Genomic DNA, 15753 nt, shown 5'->3' with positions numbered 1-15753 from the left:
ACCATGTGCATTTGCTCAGACACTGGCTTTTTCTGTTTTTGGTATTCGTAGCCCAATTGTATTAGAAAGTGGTGAGACATACGTGCGCCTTTCCATGAGAAGTGGGGTAATGTTATGTTGATGATCGTTAGTCAAAGAATTATTCCGAAGCACCGAGAAAGACGTAAAATATGAAACATCTGCACCATAAAATGTTCAGTATTTCCAACGTGATAATCACCTGTACTATCATGTATGATCATTGTTAGGAAGACGTCCTACTATTTCTTTTTTTTACATTTATTTTAGGGATTTACTGGAATTGTGTTGGATAAAGTCATGCACGGAGGAGCCAATGTTACTGGATTCCAAATTGTTAACAACGAAAATGCATTAGTCCAACAATTTCTACAGAGATGGGTTAGACTGGATGAAAGAGAGTTTCCCGAAGCCAGAAACTCACCATTAAAGGTAACCTTCCTTGAACTATGATAGATAGCATCTAATGTTCGATAGTACGTAATGATCAAAACCCATGGGAAATAAAACACTGGTTATCGTGTTACATTTGCAATTTGTTTTTAGTGATGACATCTGACATTTTTCCCTTTAGTGAAATGGTGGTTTTCACAAACACCTACTTAATAAAAGTCAATGTGCTCTTCCAACCGATTTACATTGAAGAGATTTGCCAGTTGTTGCTAGTCTGCCTTCTACCTACTCTAAAGGGGTTAAAGAGCACTAAGGAAGTGGCAATGGATATGTGCAGTACAAGCAGCCTGAAAATGCAAGCATGGGAGGAACAAAGAGAGCAAGGCAGTGGGGTAAGTAAAGTCCCGTTAGGAGGTTATACACCACACAAAGGAGCCCCCATGGAAAGAGAGAGCATTATCTTCCTACCCTGACATCAGCAATGAAGAGAGAACAAAAGTTAAGAGGACTTCATGGCGAGCCACTGTCCCATATTCAAACAAAAAATCAGGATGGAAGACCCACACTTTTGAGATTCACGATCATTTTAGTTTAATCTTGAGGGTGGTACCTAGTGGAACACCTACATATCAAATGTACAACTGTCAGTCTGTCTGTTATTATGCTAACAATTGATATATTATATGTATCATCACTTAAATTCAGAGATTAAACTAAAATGATCCTGAATCTCAAAAGTGTGGGTCTCCCATCCTGATTTTTTGTTTGAATATACGTTCACCCTCCTGGGCATATCAGGACCAACCAGGCACCCTGTATTATTACCTGAGCCACTGTCCCATCAATTACAAGGAACACCAGTATAATAGGGTTGACAAAGAATACTTCGGTAAAAATGATATCAACCTCATTATTGTCACACGCCTTTGAATCATTGCATTGTTGTCTAAACATATTATTTTAAAATATGGTGTTAGAAATGGCACAAGGTTTCAATGGTGGAGGAATTCAATGATTGTGCCTATGTTTGTACTTTGGATAGACATTATTACTGTACTTTTAAACAGTAGTTAAGATTTCTGATAAGTCTTTTGTCCAAGATAGAAACAATGTTCCCCTGGAGGCAATTTGCAAAGCAGCTGTTAAAAAGGATTTCTAGAATTTGGCCTGCTGGACAGATTTTAGGAGGCCACCCTAGTTATAGTGAACAGGGTAATTCTGAGTGAATAGTCAAAACTAATCCAGGTAGCAGTGGAGACCAGTCAAGGCTATTTTCAGGAGAGTGTGAGTGGGGTCAGAGGTCCACAATGAGTCCACACAGTGAAGCACACAATAATTCAATGTAGAAATGTAAGTACAGAAATATTATATTCTCGTCTCAAAACATATATTAGAAAATGAAACAAGCAGGAAATATTACACACCACTCAATTATAAACATATATACAGTACCCATTATTTCGTAAAATGTATTCAATAACATATTCAACAAAATAGGGTAAGTAATTCAGTAGATTGGAACTATGAACGTAAAACCAAACAAAAGTACTTGTGCGTTGTATTGTAAATGGACAAAGTAAGACATCAATTATTGCTTGTTTGCAAACCATATAAATAAATAACACCCTATCAGCCCTATCATATCCATTTGACCTCCCGCTAGACATAACAAATAATGCTCATTGTGTACATCTGAAGTCCATCTTTCGCTTCCATCTCATCTCATCTCCCGTTATCACATGATCCTCCACTTTTGGGTCAGTTGCTCAAGTCTGAGGATATCCGGCGTAGTCCTTCTCAGGCGAGAGGTGTGGGGTCAGCGCGGCCTGACGCACTTTCGGATGATAATAAGGTCCCCTTGTCCTAACCAGTTTAGGCCGGCACAATCTAAGATGAAGGCCCATGTGGCCTTCACCCAGTGCACACAAGGCCTTGGACAGTGCTGCCCCAGCAATCCCACATTGCACGTTTGTTTTAAGGAGCTCTCTGGATGAGCATTGCATAATAAGTGGTGATTTTCCTATCCATTGTCCGTTACGATAAAAAGAAAAACAACAAACTCTCGGGCACAGTCTCAATAGCTTAGGGGGAACGCGCTCACCTTGGAAGCAAGACGATGTGGAGCAACACAGGTTCAATCCCCAGGTCCATGCTTAGAAACCTCTGGGTATTAAACACGTTATAAATAACCAATTACAATATGTAAAACAAAATGACACTACAGGTATCCAACACAATTCCCTGACTCTTCCCATATTGTGGTTTATGATCACAGTCGCTGAATAGAGGTAAGCTCTGCTATTGCAGAACCCCCAATATGCTCCACTGCGCTTGCTTTATGCCATCTTTGCCTTTGTATTCCTCTAAAAACGTAATTATTACTTTTAAAGCGCTCTCTGCACTTTCCTTCCTCTCTCACTGCTAGCAGCCCTCCCTGCTCTGCCTCCCCCCCTCATCTCCTCCTTGGGTTGGCTAACTGAGCGGGTCATGGGACCCGGAAAGCAAAGCCTTTAGCAGAAACTCTGGGGCAGCCAACAAAGGGCTAAGTCAAAGGGCACCTTCGTTTTGCACCTTCCATCCCTGTTTGCCTGTTTGCCCTCTAAGCTCTAGTTCTACAAGGTACATCTATAGCCATCTGCAGAGACACACAGGTAGGAGATTTCATCATTGTTGTAGCGTTGCATTTTTGAGTATACAACATAATGTTGTGTTCCACCACATGCATTTGTCGTCCTCTGTGCTCCGTGCGTTGTGTCTGCTTTGCATTTTGAATCTTGCTAGTACTGTGTTCCACCACATTGCATTTTCCTTCCACAGCACAACCTGATTTGACTTGGTTGCAGTTTGAATCTTGCTGATATTATGTTCCACCACACTGCACTTTCTTCCACAGTGCCCCCTAATTTGGGTCTGATTCATTTTATTCTTGTAAGTGTTGTGTTCCGCTATGTTGCATTTTCTTCCCACAGTGCTCCCTGGGTTGGATTCCCATGTTTCAATGTTGCAAGTGTTGTGCTGCAACACATTGTGTTTTCTTACTCCCGCAGTACGTCTGGCCAATGCCTGTAGTTTGCCACACTTGCATTCTGACTGACTAAGGCTCCGAACCGGTATTGTGACTATTAAATTAGTACCTTTTGGACTGCAACGCTCCAAGCCTCTCACTACTAAGTCTGCAAACCTTCTACCCATGCTTCAAATACTACCACTGTGAAATTGGAGTTCCCAAGCACCACAAAGTCCAGAGACTAAGATACAACACAACACTGAGGCTTTTGCAACAGTGAACCCGACACCTCTACAAAACCCTAACAAGCATGGATCCCCAAGCACCACGAGACTCTTAGACTTCAATACAACCATCACATAGAGGCTTTTGCCACTGTGAACCCAATACAACCACAAAACCACAGGAAATCTGAGGTTCCCAACCCCACGAGACTCTGAGACTGAAATACAACCATCATAGAGAGGCCCTTGTAACTGAGAAGCTGATAACTATACAGGACCCCAAAAAGAGATGCCCAAACCATTGGGAGACTACACCCACTCTCGGTCACTCCCCAATACAAGGGACCATCACTCTGTGAACTCAAGACCAACAACCATAACACAGTAAGAACCTACCACTCAGACATCTAGCTCTGGCGAATAAACCAGCCAGGGAATCGTTCCACCCTGGAATAGATCTACCCCAGGAACAGCCTTATTCCCGACATGACTCTTCCCCGAAAAACCTTAGATCACCAGACAGATCAGATCCTTTGATAGTTCATGCCCTTGGGAAGCTCACGCCCCTGGGACAGTTCTTGCCCCTCGGACAGCTCACTCCCCTGGGACAAGCCCCTGCCCCTGGGAATGTCCCCCACCCCCTAGCCTCTGACCCTGTGGATAGCCCTTGCCCCCTGGGATATCCCCCTGCCCCTGGAATAGACTCCAACCACAAAACACCAGGAAAGACTGACGCACAAAGAATAACCAAAACACCACAGCCGGGAACCAGCCTATATCAAAAGATAACATGCATACCTGGTCACTGTAAAAGAGCCCCTTTGCTGGAACAAGGCCCAAATCACTGTACTTATCACACTACCAATCAAAAGACCACCCACTCGACAACCATCCAACCTCGAGAATCAGAAGCACATAAGGAGGATAACCGGAAACCCAGCGGACAGACAGGAAACCCACAGAAGCAAAGCCGAAAGAAATACCCTCAACACGCCATTTGCCACAGAAAATTAGCACTACACAATGAATCATCAATGTGGCAGAGAGACGACCCTGAAGAAAACCTGAATCCAAGACACAACGTTGCTGAACTACTCAACGAAGAAACAGAAACAACAGAACTGAATGCAGAAATTGATGGAAAATGAATCAATATCAACTCAATCTCCCAACTCCACAGCCAAAGATCAAACAAACCACAGAAAACAAAGATACACTGCAACCTGGTCAACCCCAGATCAATGTCAAAATGCACAGCAGAAATGTCTGAACTGCTAAGCGATGGAGGGACAGACATGCTATTCCTCAATGAAACCTGGCTAACTCAAAACTTCAAAATAACAACACACAATTTCCTACCCAACAACGTCAAACTTAAACAAGGCAACGGAGAAGGAAAAAGAGGAGGAGGTCTTGTTGAGGCACACAAGGACCAGCTAAAAATAACAACAGCACCACCACTATCCCCAGCCCACCCGGTGGCCAATCTCTCTAGGCCCTCTGCCCACCTCCTCCAACACAATAAAAAACCTTCCATTCATCATGGACGGGGACCTGACATTCTCACATCACATCAACTCTATGGCAAAAAGCTGCTACCTACGCATATGCATTCTCCGCCCCTTATTTCCCTATCTGACCTTCCCTCACAGAATCTATGCAACAATGGCTATTATACTTTCATGCTTAAACTATGCCAACACCCTATATCTGGGAGCCACTGCATTACAGCTAAATGTACTCCAAAGGGTGCAAAACTTGGCCGCTAGACTCCTCCTAGCACTAGGCCCTAGAGTACCCATCTCACCCACCTTCCGTGGCCTTTACTACCTCCCAATTGGGTGATGATCCACCTTCAAGGCAATGTGCATCAACCACCTGGCACTCTACAAAAACAAGACCTGAATACCTGCAGCACAAACTCAGAAAATACAGGCCTAACAAAAACCTCTGATCATGTAAATCACTTCTCCTTGTCAGACCTGTGACAAAATCAACTAGAATAAGGGGCTCATCTTTCTTAGTCCAAGCACCCACCATCTGGAACTCTATCCCTTTAACCATCCGTAGCATAAAAGATCACCTAGCCTTTAGGAATGCTCCCAAAACCACACTCTTCCCTTCAACAACATGACAAACTCAGCCCAACTCCAGGAAGAATCTTTCTCATACCTTAAAGAGAATGCCGGGGCACCTGAGGAGTTGACAAGGGGGGACACATTACCCAAACCCTCGTGAATGAACCTCAGTCAAATCTGTATGACACGATCTGTAAGATCTTCAACAAATGGGTATCAGTCTTTTTTCTATGGAATGGCCAGTACGAATCCATAAAAAAATATATCCTTACCCACATGGGCTACCTAAGGAAAAATATATCCTTACCCACCTCTCAATAAACCCTGCTCAGTTACACGCACCCGTAACACCAATTATCCTATCCTACAGAATACAGCTGAGACCCATGCAAAAATTTGCATCAGCCGTTCACATAATCTGACCTTTCTGACAATGGCACCCAATCTCTCTCCAGATAAATACAGGTAGCTGCTAGTGACTGTAAGAGGATTCAATCCAGCACTACAGCTAAGTCAATGACTAGTCTGGGATACTGAATGGAAACCCTTATTGATATATCTTTATGTCCAGTTCATGAGTTCTGGATGACTACCCCGATATAACACCCCTCTCTTGGAACCCCCCTGAGCCAAGAAGTAGTTCTGTTTTGCAAGTTTAAACAGTTTATTTGAGAATGTAAACAATATATATATATCACACTTTATAATAAATTAATAATTAATATCACACTTCAGAACATGAGCAGTTAACAACACTGGGTAATGTTCTACTAATAAACTGATTTGATTACCCAGGAGTAGTATAAAGGATGAGATAGCACGCTTGGGAATAGGAACAGAAGAATAAGGTGGTAGAGAATGCTTTATCTAGTTTCGGATGGATGCAATGTTGAATGAAAATGCAATACAGAAAATACTCAATATGATTTCAACAACACTATGTAATCACTTTTCTCTGGCAATCCACTCCCCCCCTTATGCAATGTAAGTTAATGAAGAGGAGAGCACACAGTTCTTAGAAATGCAATCAAATGTAATTCAGTTCACCCCAGCAAGCTTAGACTACAGAAGTTTGAAACACAGGCCCAAAATGCTTTTATATGTGCTGGCAATGAAGTGAGGAATATGCTGAAAATGGTTTTAATTCCCTTTAGGAGGTTCAGGGTGAGTGAAATATACTTGGGATGAGTTCAGGCTCACTTTAGCAAGGATCTAGGAGTAACTAGCAGGTTAAACACATTTTTGGCAAAGGAAAGCAAGGAAGCTGCTGTTTTCACACGTGGCTGGATTTTTAACCAAATCGCGAATCGCGGCAAAATTCGCGAATGCGTGAATCACGATTACGGCAAAAGTATAAGGAGTAGCAAGTCGGTACCAAGCTTGTTGAACATCTGAGATTCTATCCTTAACAGGAAAGTTAAACCAAGTTCCTAGCCCAAACGGTTCCGGGGATACGGACGATTAAATAAAGGTAGGTTTTCGGATTTGAAATTTTAAAAGTTCAAAGCGACAGGTTACAGCTTGCAGCTAGAAAATGACAGGTGACAGTTCTACTTAGGTTAAATAGATTGAATTATATTATATTAAACTAAGGGATAGGTTCTGAGTTTTGCTGAGTACTCACAAGAGATTTTGGACAGGAAGGCGACTTTGTCACGGATCCGGTCACTGCGCACAGCACTTCACAGCGATCTGGTCTCCGATTCCGGTCTCGGCACTTCACAGTGATCTGGATCAGCTCTCTGGTTCTGCTAACAGCGGTCTGGGTCACTCTGGATCTCTGGCCTCTGGTTCTGGATACTGCTCTGCTTTCTCTGGGTACAGCACTGCTTCTGGATCTTTCTGGCACAGGGTCTCAGGCCAGAATCAACACCTGGGTCCGGCTGTGAATAGTCTGCAAATGATTTTTGGGCCTGCTGACAAATACTTTTGCTTGCAGTGGGCCTTCTTGGTTCAAAGTTCTGTAGTCTCTGTTTAGCTTGGAAGTCTAAGTGTAGGATCTTTGGATGTGAAGTCGTCGGTCAGCATGCTCCGCAGAAAATGGAATTGAATGTCTCTACCTGTCCCAGCAGTCTCTTTTTATGTGTTTTGAAAGTGGGTGGAGAGTCTAGCTTTCTAGGCCCAACCCCTTCAGAGTTCTGATAGGTTGGAGAATTCTTTGCGTCCTCACTGGAGAGCAGGATTGTGTGTCAGAATGAAGTCATTTAATGACTTGCAGAAAGGACACTCCCCTGTCAAATTGCACACAAATCTATATTTGATCAAAATACACATTTCTCAAATACATAGTGGTTTGTCATTGCATGTACATATTACCTATCACATGAGGTATACTCTGTTCAAACTCTGCTCTTCCTGAGGGCTTGCATTAAAACATGGCAACTTATTTTCGATTTTAGTGGGTTATGCAACCTTGGTTCTTCATTAAAAATTATACACATATACACGGCCTGTCCATACATACTCCAGTAAATTCCCATGTCTCTAGCTTAAACACAGTCTGTAGTATACATAAATAGCAGGGTTTTGCCCCCGAACATCACATAAATTCCCAACGCGTCTTAAAACGTGCACAGAAAATTCACAAGAATTATGGTATCATTTAAATAATTTTGACAAGTCCGCACTGTGAGTTATACATCTTTCTTAGAATCATATTCTGGCCAACAGGGGTGTGTCTTTTCAGGTCACATGGTGTAGAAACCAGTGTATCCAGTTTCTGCCAAGCTCAGAGACCCTGCCCCTCCCAGCTTCTGCCAAGAGGAAGCTATTTTACGGTCCCCCTAATAAACCATCTGCCTGGGCCCTGGAAGGCCCATTGTTCAAGAGGAAGCCATTTATGGCCTCCCCCAAATAAACCCTCTGCCTGGGTCCCTTGTTTAGTCTCTAGCAGGCCCTTGGTAATTCATTCAGAGAGGGGTAACCTCCCCTCAGAATGCAGCCAGGCCTGAGAACTGCTGTGGATCCAGTTTCACTCCAATTGGGGGGAAGTTGTCCGGCAGAATCCAGTTCCTTAAGCCAGGCCCCAGCTAATGTGACTTTTAGTTACCCAGTTTTCTGCATTCAAATAAAACTAACAATTTTTACACATGCAGCTAGAATGCTGATTCTAAGTTCAAAACTATGACATTTTAACAGTGACAAACTATGTCTAATGTCACTTTTAGTTACCCAGTTTTCAGCATTCAAATAAAACTAACAATTTTTACACATGCAGCTAGAATGCTGATTCTAAGTTCAAAACTATGACATTTTAACAGTGACAAACTATGTGGCAGTCACAAGTCTGTCCCTCAGTTTATTTACACATTTCGATTTTTGGTAATTTTAAATCCAGTTTCAGTTTAGGCCGCTGCAGACCTGCAGAGCTCAGCCAGTCTTGTTATAAACCTTCAAGTCACTTCAGAATATAACTTTACATTGTATCCACCTCTCAGTAAGTCTTTCTTTGGCCTGCTTTGGGTTCATTTATTCAGTTTTACAGAAAAGTCTGGTGGTTTTAAAACGCTGGCTTTCTGATAGTGGTGAGTACTGGTAATGCAACCATTTTTGGGATTTAAGAAAATGAATTCCCCACAGTTCTAGGTTGCTTTTGGCAATCAGCATTGCCATTCCCAATGGTTTCAGGCTACTGTGTGGGTAGTCCAATGGTGGTTTTAGGCAGTGCCCTTCTGTGCCCATAACATCGGCAAAAATGGGTTGCAGCCTATTCTTCATGCATTTCCCTGGGCATTTTCTCACAGGGCCTACAAAGTCGATTTGTAAATCTGACCATGGGAGTGTCATTCCCCTCTTTTGGAGAGGCGCCCGGTGTGTGAGGGATGTTGGCTGAAATTGTGCATACACAAGACAACCCTTCAAATATTGGTTGAGGTCCTGGCCCATGTGTGGCCAGTATGCAACCTCTCTTAAGATTTCCAGTGTTGTGTGAAACCCCCTATGACCGGCGGTGGCCGCATCATGGGCGTGACTTTACATCAGGCTTCGGAATGAGGTAGGAACCACCCACTGATCGTGGCCAGCTTTGGATTTCCTTACCAGCAATCCGTCTTGGATTCGGAACATTTTTGGACATTTCATCAACACTCTTAAGTCCTCTTTCCCAATGTAATCGGTATCCGTCAGGGGAAATTTCTCAGGGTCCTCAATGTGTTGGTAAAATTTACCAATTATTGGATCCCCCTTCTGAGCGGTAATCAAATCAGCATCAGGAGTCTCCTTACTCCATTGTGCAATTGAAAGATCATTGTGAGCATATGTCTGGGACCTAGTGATAGCAGTGACCTGGATTTCCCCCAACAGGGACTCGATCTCAATTAGATCCCCTTGGATGGCCCCGGTTTTGGCCAGCTGATCAGCTACGTCATTTCCAGTTTTGTCTCGTCCCTCTACTTTGGAATGACCCTTGATCTTTTTCCAGTAGATGGTCATCCCATTTGATGTGACCAGATCATCAATGTTTTGGATCAACTTCCCATGTTTCAAGGGTTTGTTATTAGCACATAACATGCCTCTGGTTTTCCAATTAACCAGGTGCTCCACTAACCCGTTCCGTACATAATCCGAATCTGTGATTATGACCAGTTCGTGGAGTTGATGCTGGACAGCAGTGAGGATGGCCTGATGCACAGCCATCAATTCTGCCACCTGACTACTTCGGGGACCAATTTTGTATCCAGCGGAGGGTTCTGGGAACTCCTTCACCCATGCATTCCCTACTCCAGCCACCAGCTCTTTCTCCCCGTTGTTGTCAACATGGTAAGAGCATCCATCCACATAGACAGTGGGCATTCCCTCACACTTGTCCTCTTCAAAGACTTTGTGTGGGGAATTAAGGTATGCCTCCATGCTGTCCTTGATTTTTAGACTTTCGTCCTCGAGACAGTTTTCTCTGGCACAATCATGCAAGTCAGCCAGACCTTGCGCGAGGGGACTCTTCTTGTTTTGGCCATATCTGACCTCCACAGGAAAACCTTGCATTGACAGAATCCAGGAAGTAATTCGGGAATTACTCACATTTCCGGCCCGGATTCTATCACTTTGGAGATATTGCAGAGGCTGGTGTGGAGTCTCCACTATGATGTGTTCCCCCTGGATAAACGGGCGGTAATTCTTCAATGCCCACACTGTTGCCAGGAGTGCCTTCTTACAATCGTTGAATTTTTCCTCCACAGAGGATAAAGTTTTGCTCGCATAGGCGATTACTTTATTGACCTTGTCATGCTTTTGTTATAATAATGCCGTCAGCACATATTAGAGAACCCCGTCTCCAGGAAGAACTCCTTGTTTCTGACAGGGTAAGCTAGGCAAGGCGCTTGTGAGAGGCTTCTTTTGAGTTGTTTTACCGCCTTGGCTTGTTCTGGGCCTCATTCCCACTTGACCCCCCCCTTCAGGAGATGAATCAGGGGTCTGGTGATCTCTGCGTAGCCCTCAATGAACTTTCTGCTGTAATTAGTCAGTCCAAGGAGGCTCCTTAGTTGCCGCAGAGTTGTGGGGTCTTTCAGTTTCTGAAGTGCTTCCACTTTCTTTTCCTGGGGACAGAGACCCTGAGGAGTAATCTCATGCCCCAAGAAATTAACACGAGTTCGACACCACTGTGCTTTCTGAAAGGAAAGTTTTGCTCAGGCGGCCCTCAACTGGGTCAGAACATAACGGATCTCCGCTATGAGTTCCTCCACAGATGAACTTTTGATGAGGACATCATCTACATAAGCCAGGTTACCCCTTGCACCCAGGTCGGGCATGGCCTTGTGTAGGAAAATGTTGAATTCATTGCCGGAGTTGAGGTATCCGAAGGGAGTCCGGGTCCATGTGTACTGCCGGCCCCCAAAGGTAAAAGCCAGCTTGTATTGGTCCTCCCTACTGACAGGCAGGGTCCAGTATCCATTGGTCAGGTCTATTGCTGTGAATACCTGTGACCCCTGAATCTGGGCCAGCCCTTGGTCAATGTAGGGCGTTTGTTGAGCTCCCTGAGGTCGGCGCAGAGTCTCCACTGGCCGTTTGACTTCAATATTCCCAGCACCGGGTTATTGAAGGTGCTGTGTATTGGACGGATTATTCCCCGGGACTCAAGGTTCTTAATTATTTCAGTAAGGGACTCCATTGATGCGAGAGGCAAGCGATATTGCTTCACAAACACTGGAGTCATGCCAGGGTCCGTGGGGATTGTTGTTGTGTGGATGTCGGTGCGGCCACAGTCATATGAGTCTACCGCAAAGAGATCTTGGAAATCCAAGAAAACTTGTTTCAACTTTTGCTTCTGTTCCAGAGTCACAGAGGCATCAGCTAGGTTGACTCTCTCTTCCACCATCTGCCTGAAGCCTGGAAAGACTTCTGGTTTGGCTATCTCAGCGGCCTCCTTCAGCTGGGTGGAGAAGTCCCTGGTCAGAGTGCTGATTTGGACTGGAGGCCTCAGGTGGGAAAGGCAACCCTCATGGACCTGGAAGATCACCTCATCCCTCCTGAAGTCACAAGTCACATCTTCCTTACCATAGGGGCAGGAAGTGTACACCAGGAAGTTTCCCCCATTCCGGGTAAAAATCCTGTCTGGTGTTGTATTGTCCTCACTGTCACTGTCAAAGCAGTCCTTGGGGATTGGTCCTAACAGTTCATTTCCTAAATCAATGGAGAAATGTCGGTCATCAACCGCCATTCCAATAATGGTGCCTGCGGCTAGAGTAATACTCTTTAAGTCGCTGTTATCCACCTCTATTGGAATGGTGTCATGTTCTATGTTGACTAATGGTGTTGGGTTTACCCCCAACCCTTGCTGTTGGAGAGAAGCATTTAGATGTATATAAGCATCAGGGTTTTGCAAATATTGTCCTCTTTTAACTTTCACTTCCAGGGAGAATTGTCGGGTCCTTTCTGGGATGGTGACTTCCTCTTTGATCTGAATTTCAACTGCATAAGGTAGCAATTGAGCTGACCTAAATTATTTTTCTGGATCATCAAAGCCCATGGGATTATCCACTAATCGGGACCAAGCTTTGAAGTTTATTAGGTCAAAACTAATGGCAAAGCGATTGAGAATGTCACTGCCTAAGTAAAAGGCGGCAGTGACGTCTCGCACGACCCAACAATTATGGACTATGCTCTTGTTGCCAATGGAGATTTTGAGCATACACCTGCTTGGCAGGAGATGTTTGGAATTGGGTGCTTCCAGGTCCATTTCCCATTTGTCTATCAGTTTGAATGTGAGAATGGCTGGATCTTTTGGGAGTTGGCGGAACATGGCTTCGCTGATGAAGCTCTTACCATTGTTCACGCACACTCGAGCGAGAACAGAGTCCTTCCCATCATTTAACTGAACAGGGATGAACAACTGCTCTCCAATTTGCTGAATATCAGCCAGGTTCTGAGCTGATTTCACATCTTTCTGGACTATAGGAGTGGGAGTTTCTGATTGTGGATTAGAAAAGAATTTCAGGGTGTTTCCTTCCAGTGTGGAATACCACTTTAAACTGGAAGTAAGGTTGATTTTCAGAAATAGAGAGGACCCCTCATCACCAGTCTGTTGTCCTTCTGCTATTACTGTCACGTCGGGAGTTTGGTTGTTCTGGAAGTGAAATTGTACTTGGTCAGATTTTTGTTCAACCATGTGGCAGGTGCCGTTTAAACTAACATGGTTGACATTTTATCGGTCGGCTAGTCTGGGTCCAGAGGACCTTATTTACACAATCTATTAGGGGTGACAACCTTCTCAGGAGGTCATTCCCTAGTAAACAAGGGGTGCCCTCTGGAGTCACTACTATGACTGGGTGTCTCACCTTGTGTCGCCCAATTTTAATGTCCAAGTCTGCAGTCCCCTCAACGGGAATTTCCTTCCCGTCAAAGTTCTGCAGTTGTCCAGGAAGAGAGGTGAGAGGAATTCGGTAATTCTCCCCCCTTCCTGCATTTAGTTCCTCAAAGGCCCTTTTGGACAGAAGGGTAGCTTGGGATCCAGTGTCCAACAGTGCCAAAATTGTACCCTGCCCCTGTACTTGTACCGGGGCATAGTATCTTCCCTCCTTCTCCTCAAGGGGGCACAGATAATGCACATTTTTGGACAACTGGTGGGCTAACTTTCTGGTTTTGGATATTGCTAGAGAAGGGATTTGAGCAGAATTATGTGGGGAGCCTTGGGAATCTGAAAGACAAAGTTGGCAACTGGAGATCAGAGCCATTGTGGGTTCCCCTGGTTCCGGTTCTGGGCCGCCCCCCCCTTCTTGGAGGCAGTCACCAGGATGGGTTTGAACCAGGGGATTTCGGTATTGTGGGTTCTGGGATGAGATGATGGGCGGCGGTAGCTCAGTCTCCATATCTCCCCAGTCTGAATTGACATCCCTTGGGACCCATTTTTCTTTGGGAGGAGTTCCCCCATCTCTGAAGGAGAAGATCCTTTTCCCAGGATCTTCTGAGGATCCCTCTCCCTCAAATTGGAAGACCTGTACCTCCTCCACAAAGTGGGTCTGTTTGGGTCCTTTGTTTCTCCTACCCCCCCTCTGCTCCTTGGGAGGCAGGCTTTCAGGGGTAGGAGATTTTGTTTCCGGTTCCTGGTTTTCCAGGGGCTGTTTGCAAGTTGGGAAGGAAGCTTCCTCCAAGGCTTTACACCCCCCTTCCCCTTGTGCCTCCTCCCTGGGAACCGGTGTGTTATCAGGGTGCTGCCCCCGTCATTGTTCTGGAGCACCAGGTCCAGAGTTTGGGGCATTCTGCGGTGGCATGCTCATCTGAGGGTTCTGTTGAGCCCTCAGTATGTGACCCAGATCCCGTGCCATATTTTGGACCTGGCGCTCTAACTGGGAAACCCGCTCAGGCTGATACGGGGCTCTATTTTCTCCCCTAGGCTGATCCCGGGAAGGGTAGCTATCCCTTCTCTTGTAGTACCCCTGGTTGGGAAGATTTTGGTACCCCTCCACCCTTGGCCTCCCCTCTCCCGGATTAGGTTGTCTGGGCTCAGGGAATTGGGGAAAGAAGGATGGATGATTTTGGGGCTGGAAATTGGGCGGATACCTGGGGAAAAAGTTCTGCCCAGGATTTGGAGAATTTCTGCCCTCCTGTGGGAAGTTGGGAGGGAAGTTCCCTGGGTTAGGTGCTTGGCCGGATCACCCCCCTTGGGCTGGAGGAGTCCACACATAACCCAGGATTGGTCGGTTTCCCTTATAGCAGGGACTTACATAGTCAGGGGAGCGGGGGACCCCATTTGTGGGACTACCTCCTCGACTCCCTGTCTGTGACTGGCCCGAGGGCCTTCTGGGCTGTGAATTATTAGGTGCAGGTAGGTTTTTAGGCCCCCCCATCTCCAAATCCAAAACGGGGGTGACCTTTACCTCTGCCACCTTGGCAGCAGCAGGGGTGCTGTTGGTTTTGGGATTTTTCTGGGTATTGCTTTTATTTTCTATGGGCTTCTGCAGATCCGGGTAGCCTGTTCAATGACCCAGTCTAAAGATCTTTTCTCATGAAAATCTCTCACGAGCTGGGTCATTATATATTTGGGCAAGGCATGGAAAAATGTATTGACAAATTCTCTGCTGTCTGTGCACACCCTTCTGGTGGTCTGTGCAAAAGCACGCTTTAATTCTTGCACAAACTCTTGTGGGGCCTGATCCTCCCCACACTGCAAACTGTAGGCTGCCTAGCGAGCCTCTTGGGGATTTCTGTGAACAGAAAAATGTTTTAATTTGGCTACCCTATAGGTGGACCACCTTGAATGATTTTGGTCCTCCAGCCCCGCAAAGAAACTGGAATACTCTGGGGAGAATGTCCACTTTACATATTGGATACAGCTTTGGCTGTCCTTCAAATGAAAAGTCTCCATCATTTGCTCATAGAGCTTCAAGTGTTCCCAAACAGAGTACTTGGCGTTCTTATGATAAGGCATGATGACACTCCTGATTGCCTTAATCTGTTTCAATGGGTCCTTAACCAAGGCCCTTTTTGCCTTATTGGCCTTTTTGGTTCGGGTAACCCTGGTCCATTCATCCTCTGACTCAGAGGCACTGCTCCCAGAGGTTCCTGTCTGATCTTCCAGGTTTTCTCCGGATTTTGCGAGCCT

General features: G+C 45.2%; 1 protein-coding gene across 3 annotated transcripts in view; it reads left to right on the top strand.

Moving 5' to 3' along the window:
* The window catches only part of GRIA3 (glutamate ionotropic receptor AMPA type subunit 3), a 1487966-nt gene that overhangs the window by 886652 nt on the left and 585561 nt on the right, over positions 1-15753 (top strand). For all 3 annotated transcript variants that reach the window (XR_011274156.1, XM_069612673.1, XM_069612674.1), the window contains exon 6: positions 289-450. Coding sequence is in view for 2 of the 3 variants with exons in the window: in XM_069612673.1 (XP_069468774.1) it covers positions 289-450 (162 nt within the window). In the remaining variant the exon portion in view is untranslated. The remainder of the gene's footprint in view (positions 1-288; positions 451-15753) is intronic.

Source organism: Ambystoma mexicanum, chromosome 5p (assembly GCF_040938575.1).
Source record: "Ambystoma mexicanum isolate Mex_15411 chromosome 5p, UKY_AmexF1_1, whole genome shotgun sequence".
NCBI classification, from domain to species: domain Eukaryota; kingdom Metazoa; phylum Chordata; class Amphibia; order Caudata; family Ambystomatidae; genus Ambystoma; species Ambystoma mexicanum.
The sequence above is the reverse complement of the archived record's forward strand: the minus strand, read 5'-3'. Positions and strand labels throughout refer to the sequence as shown.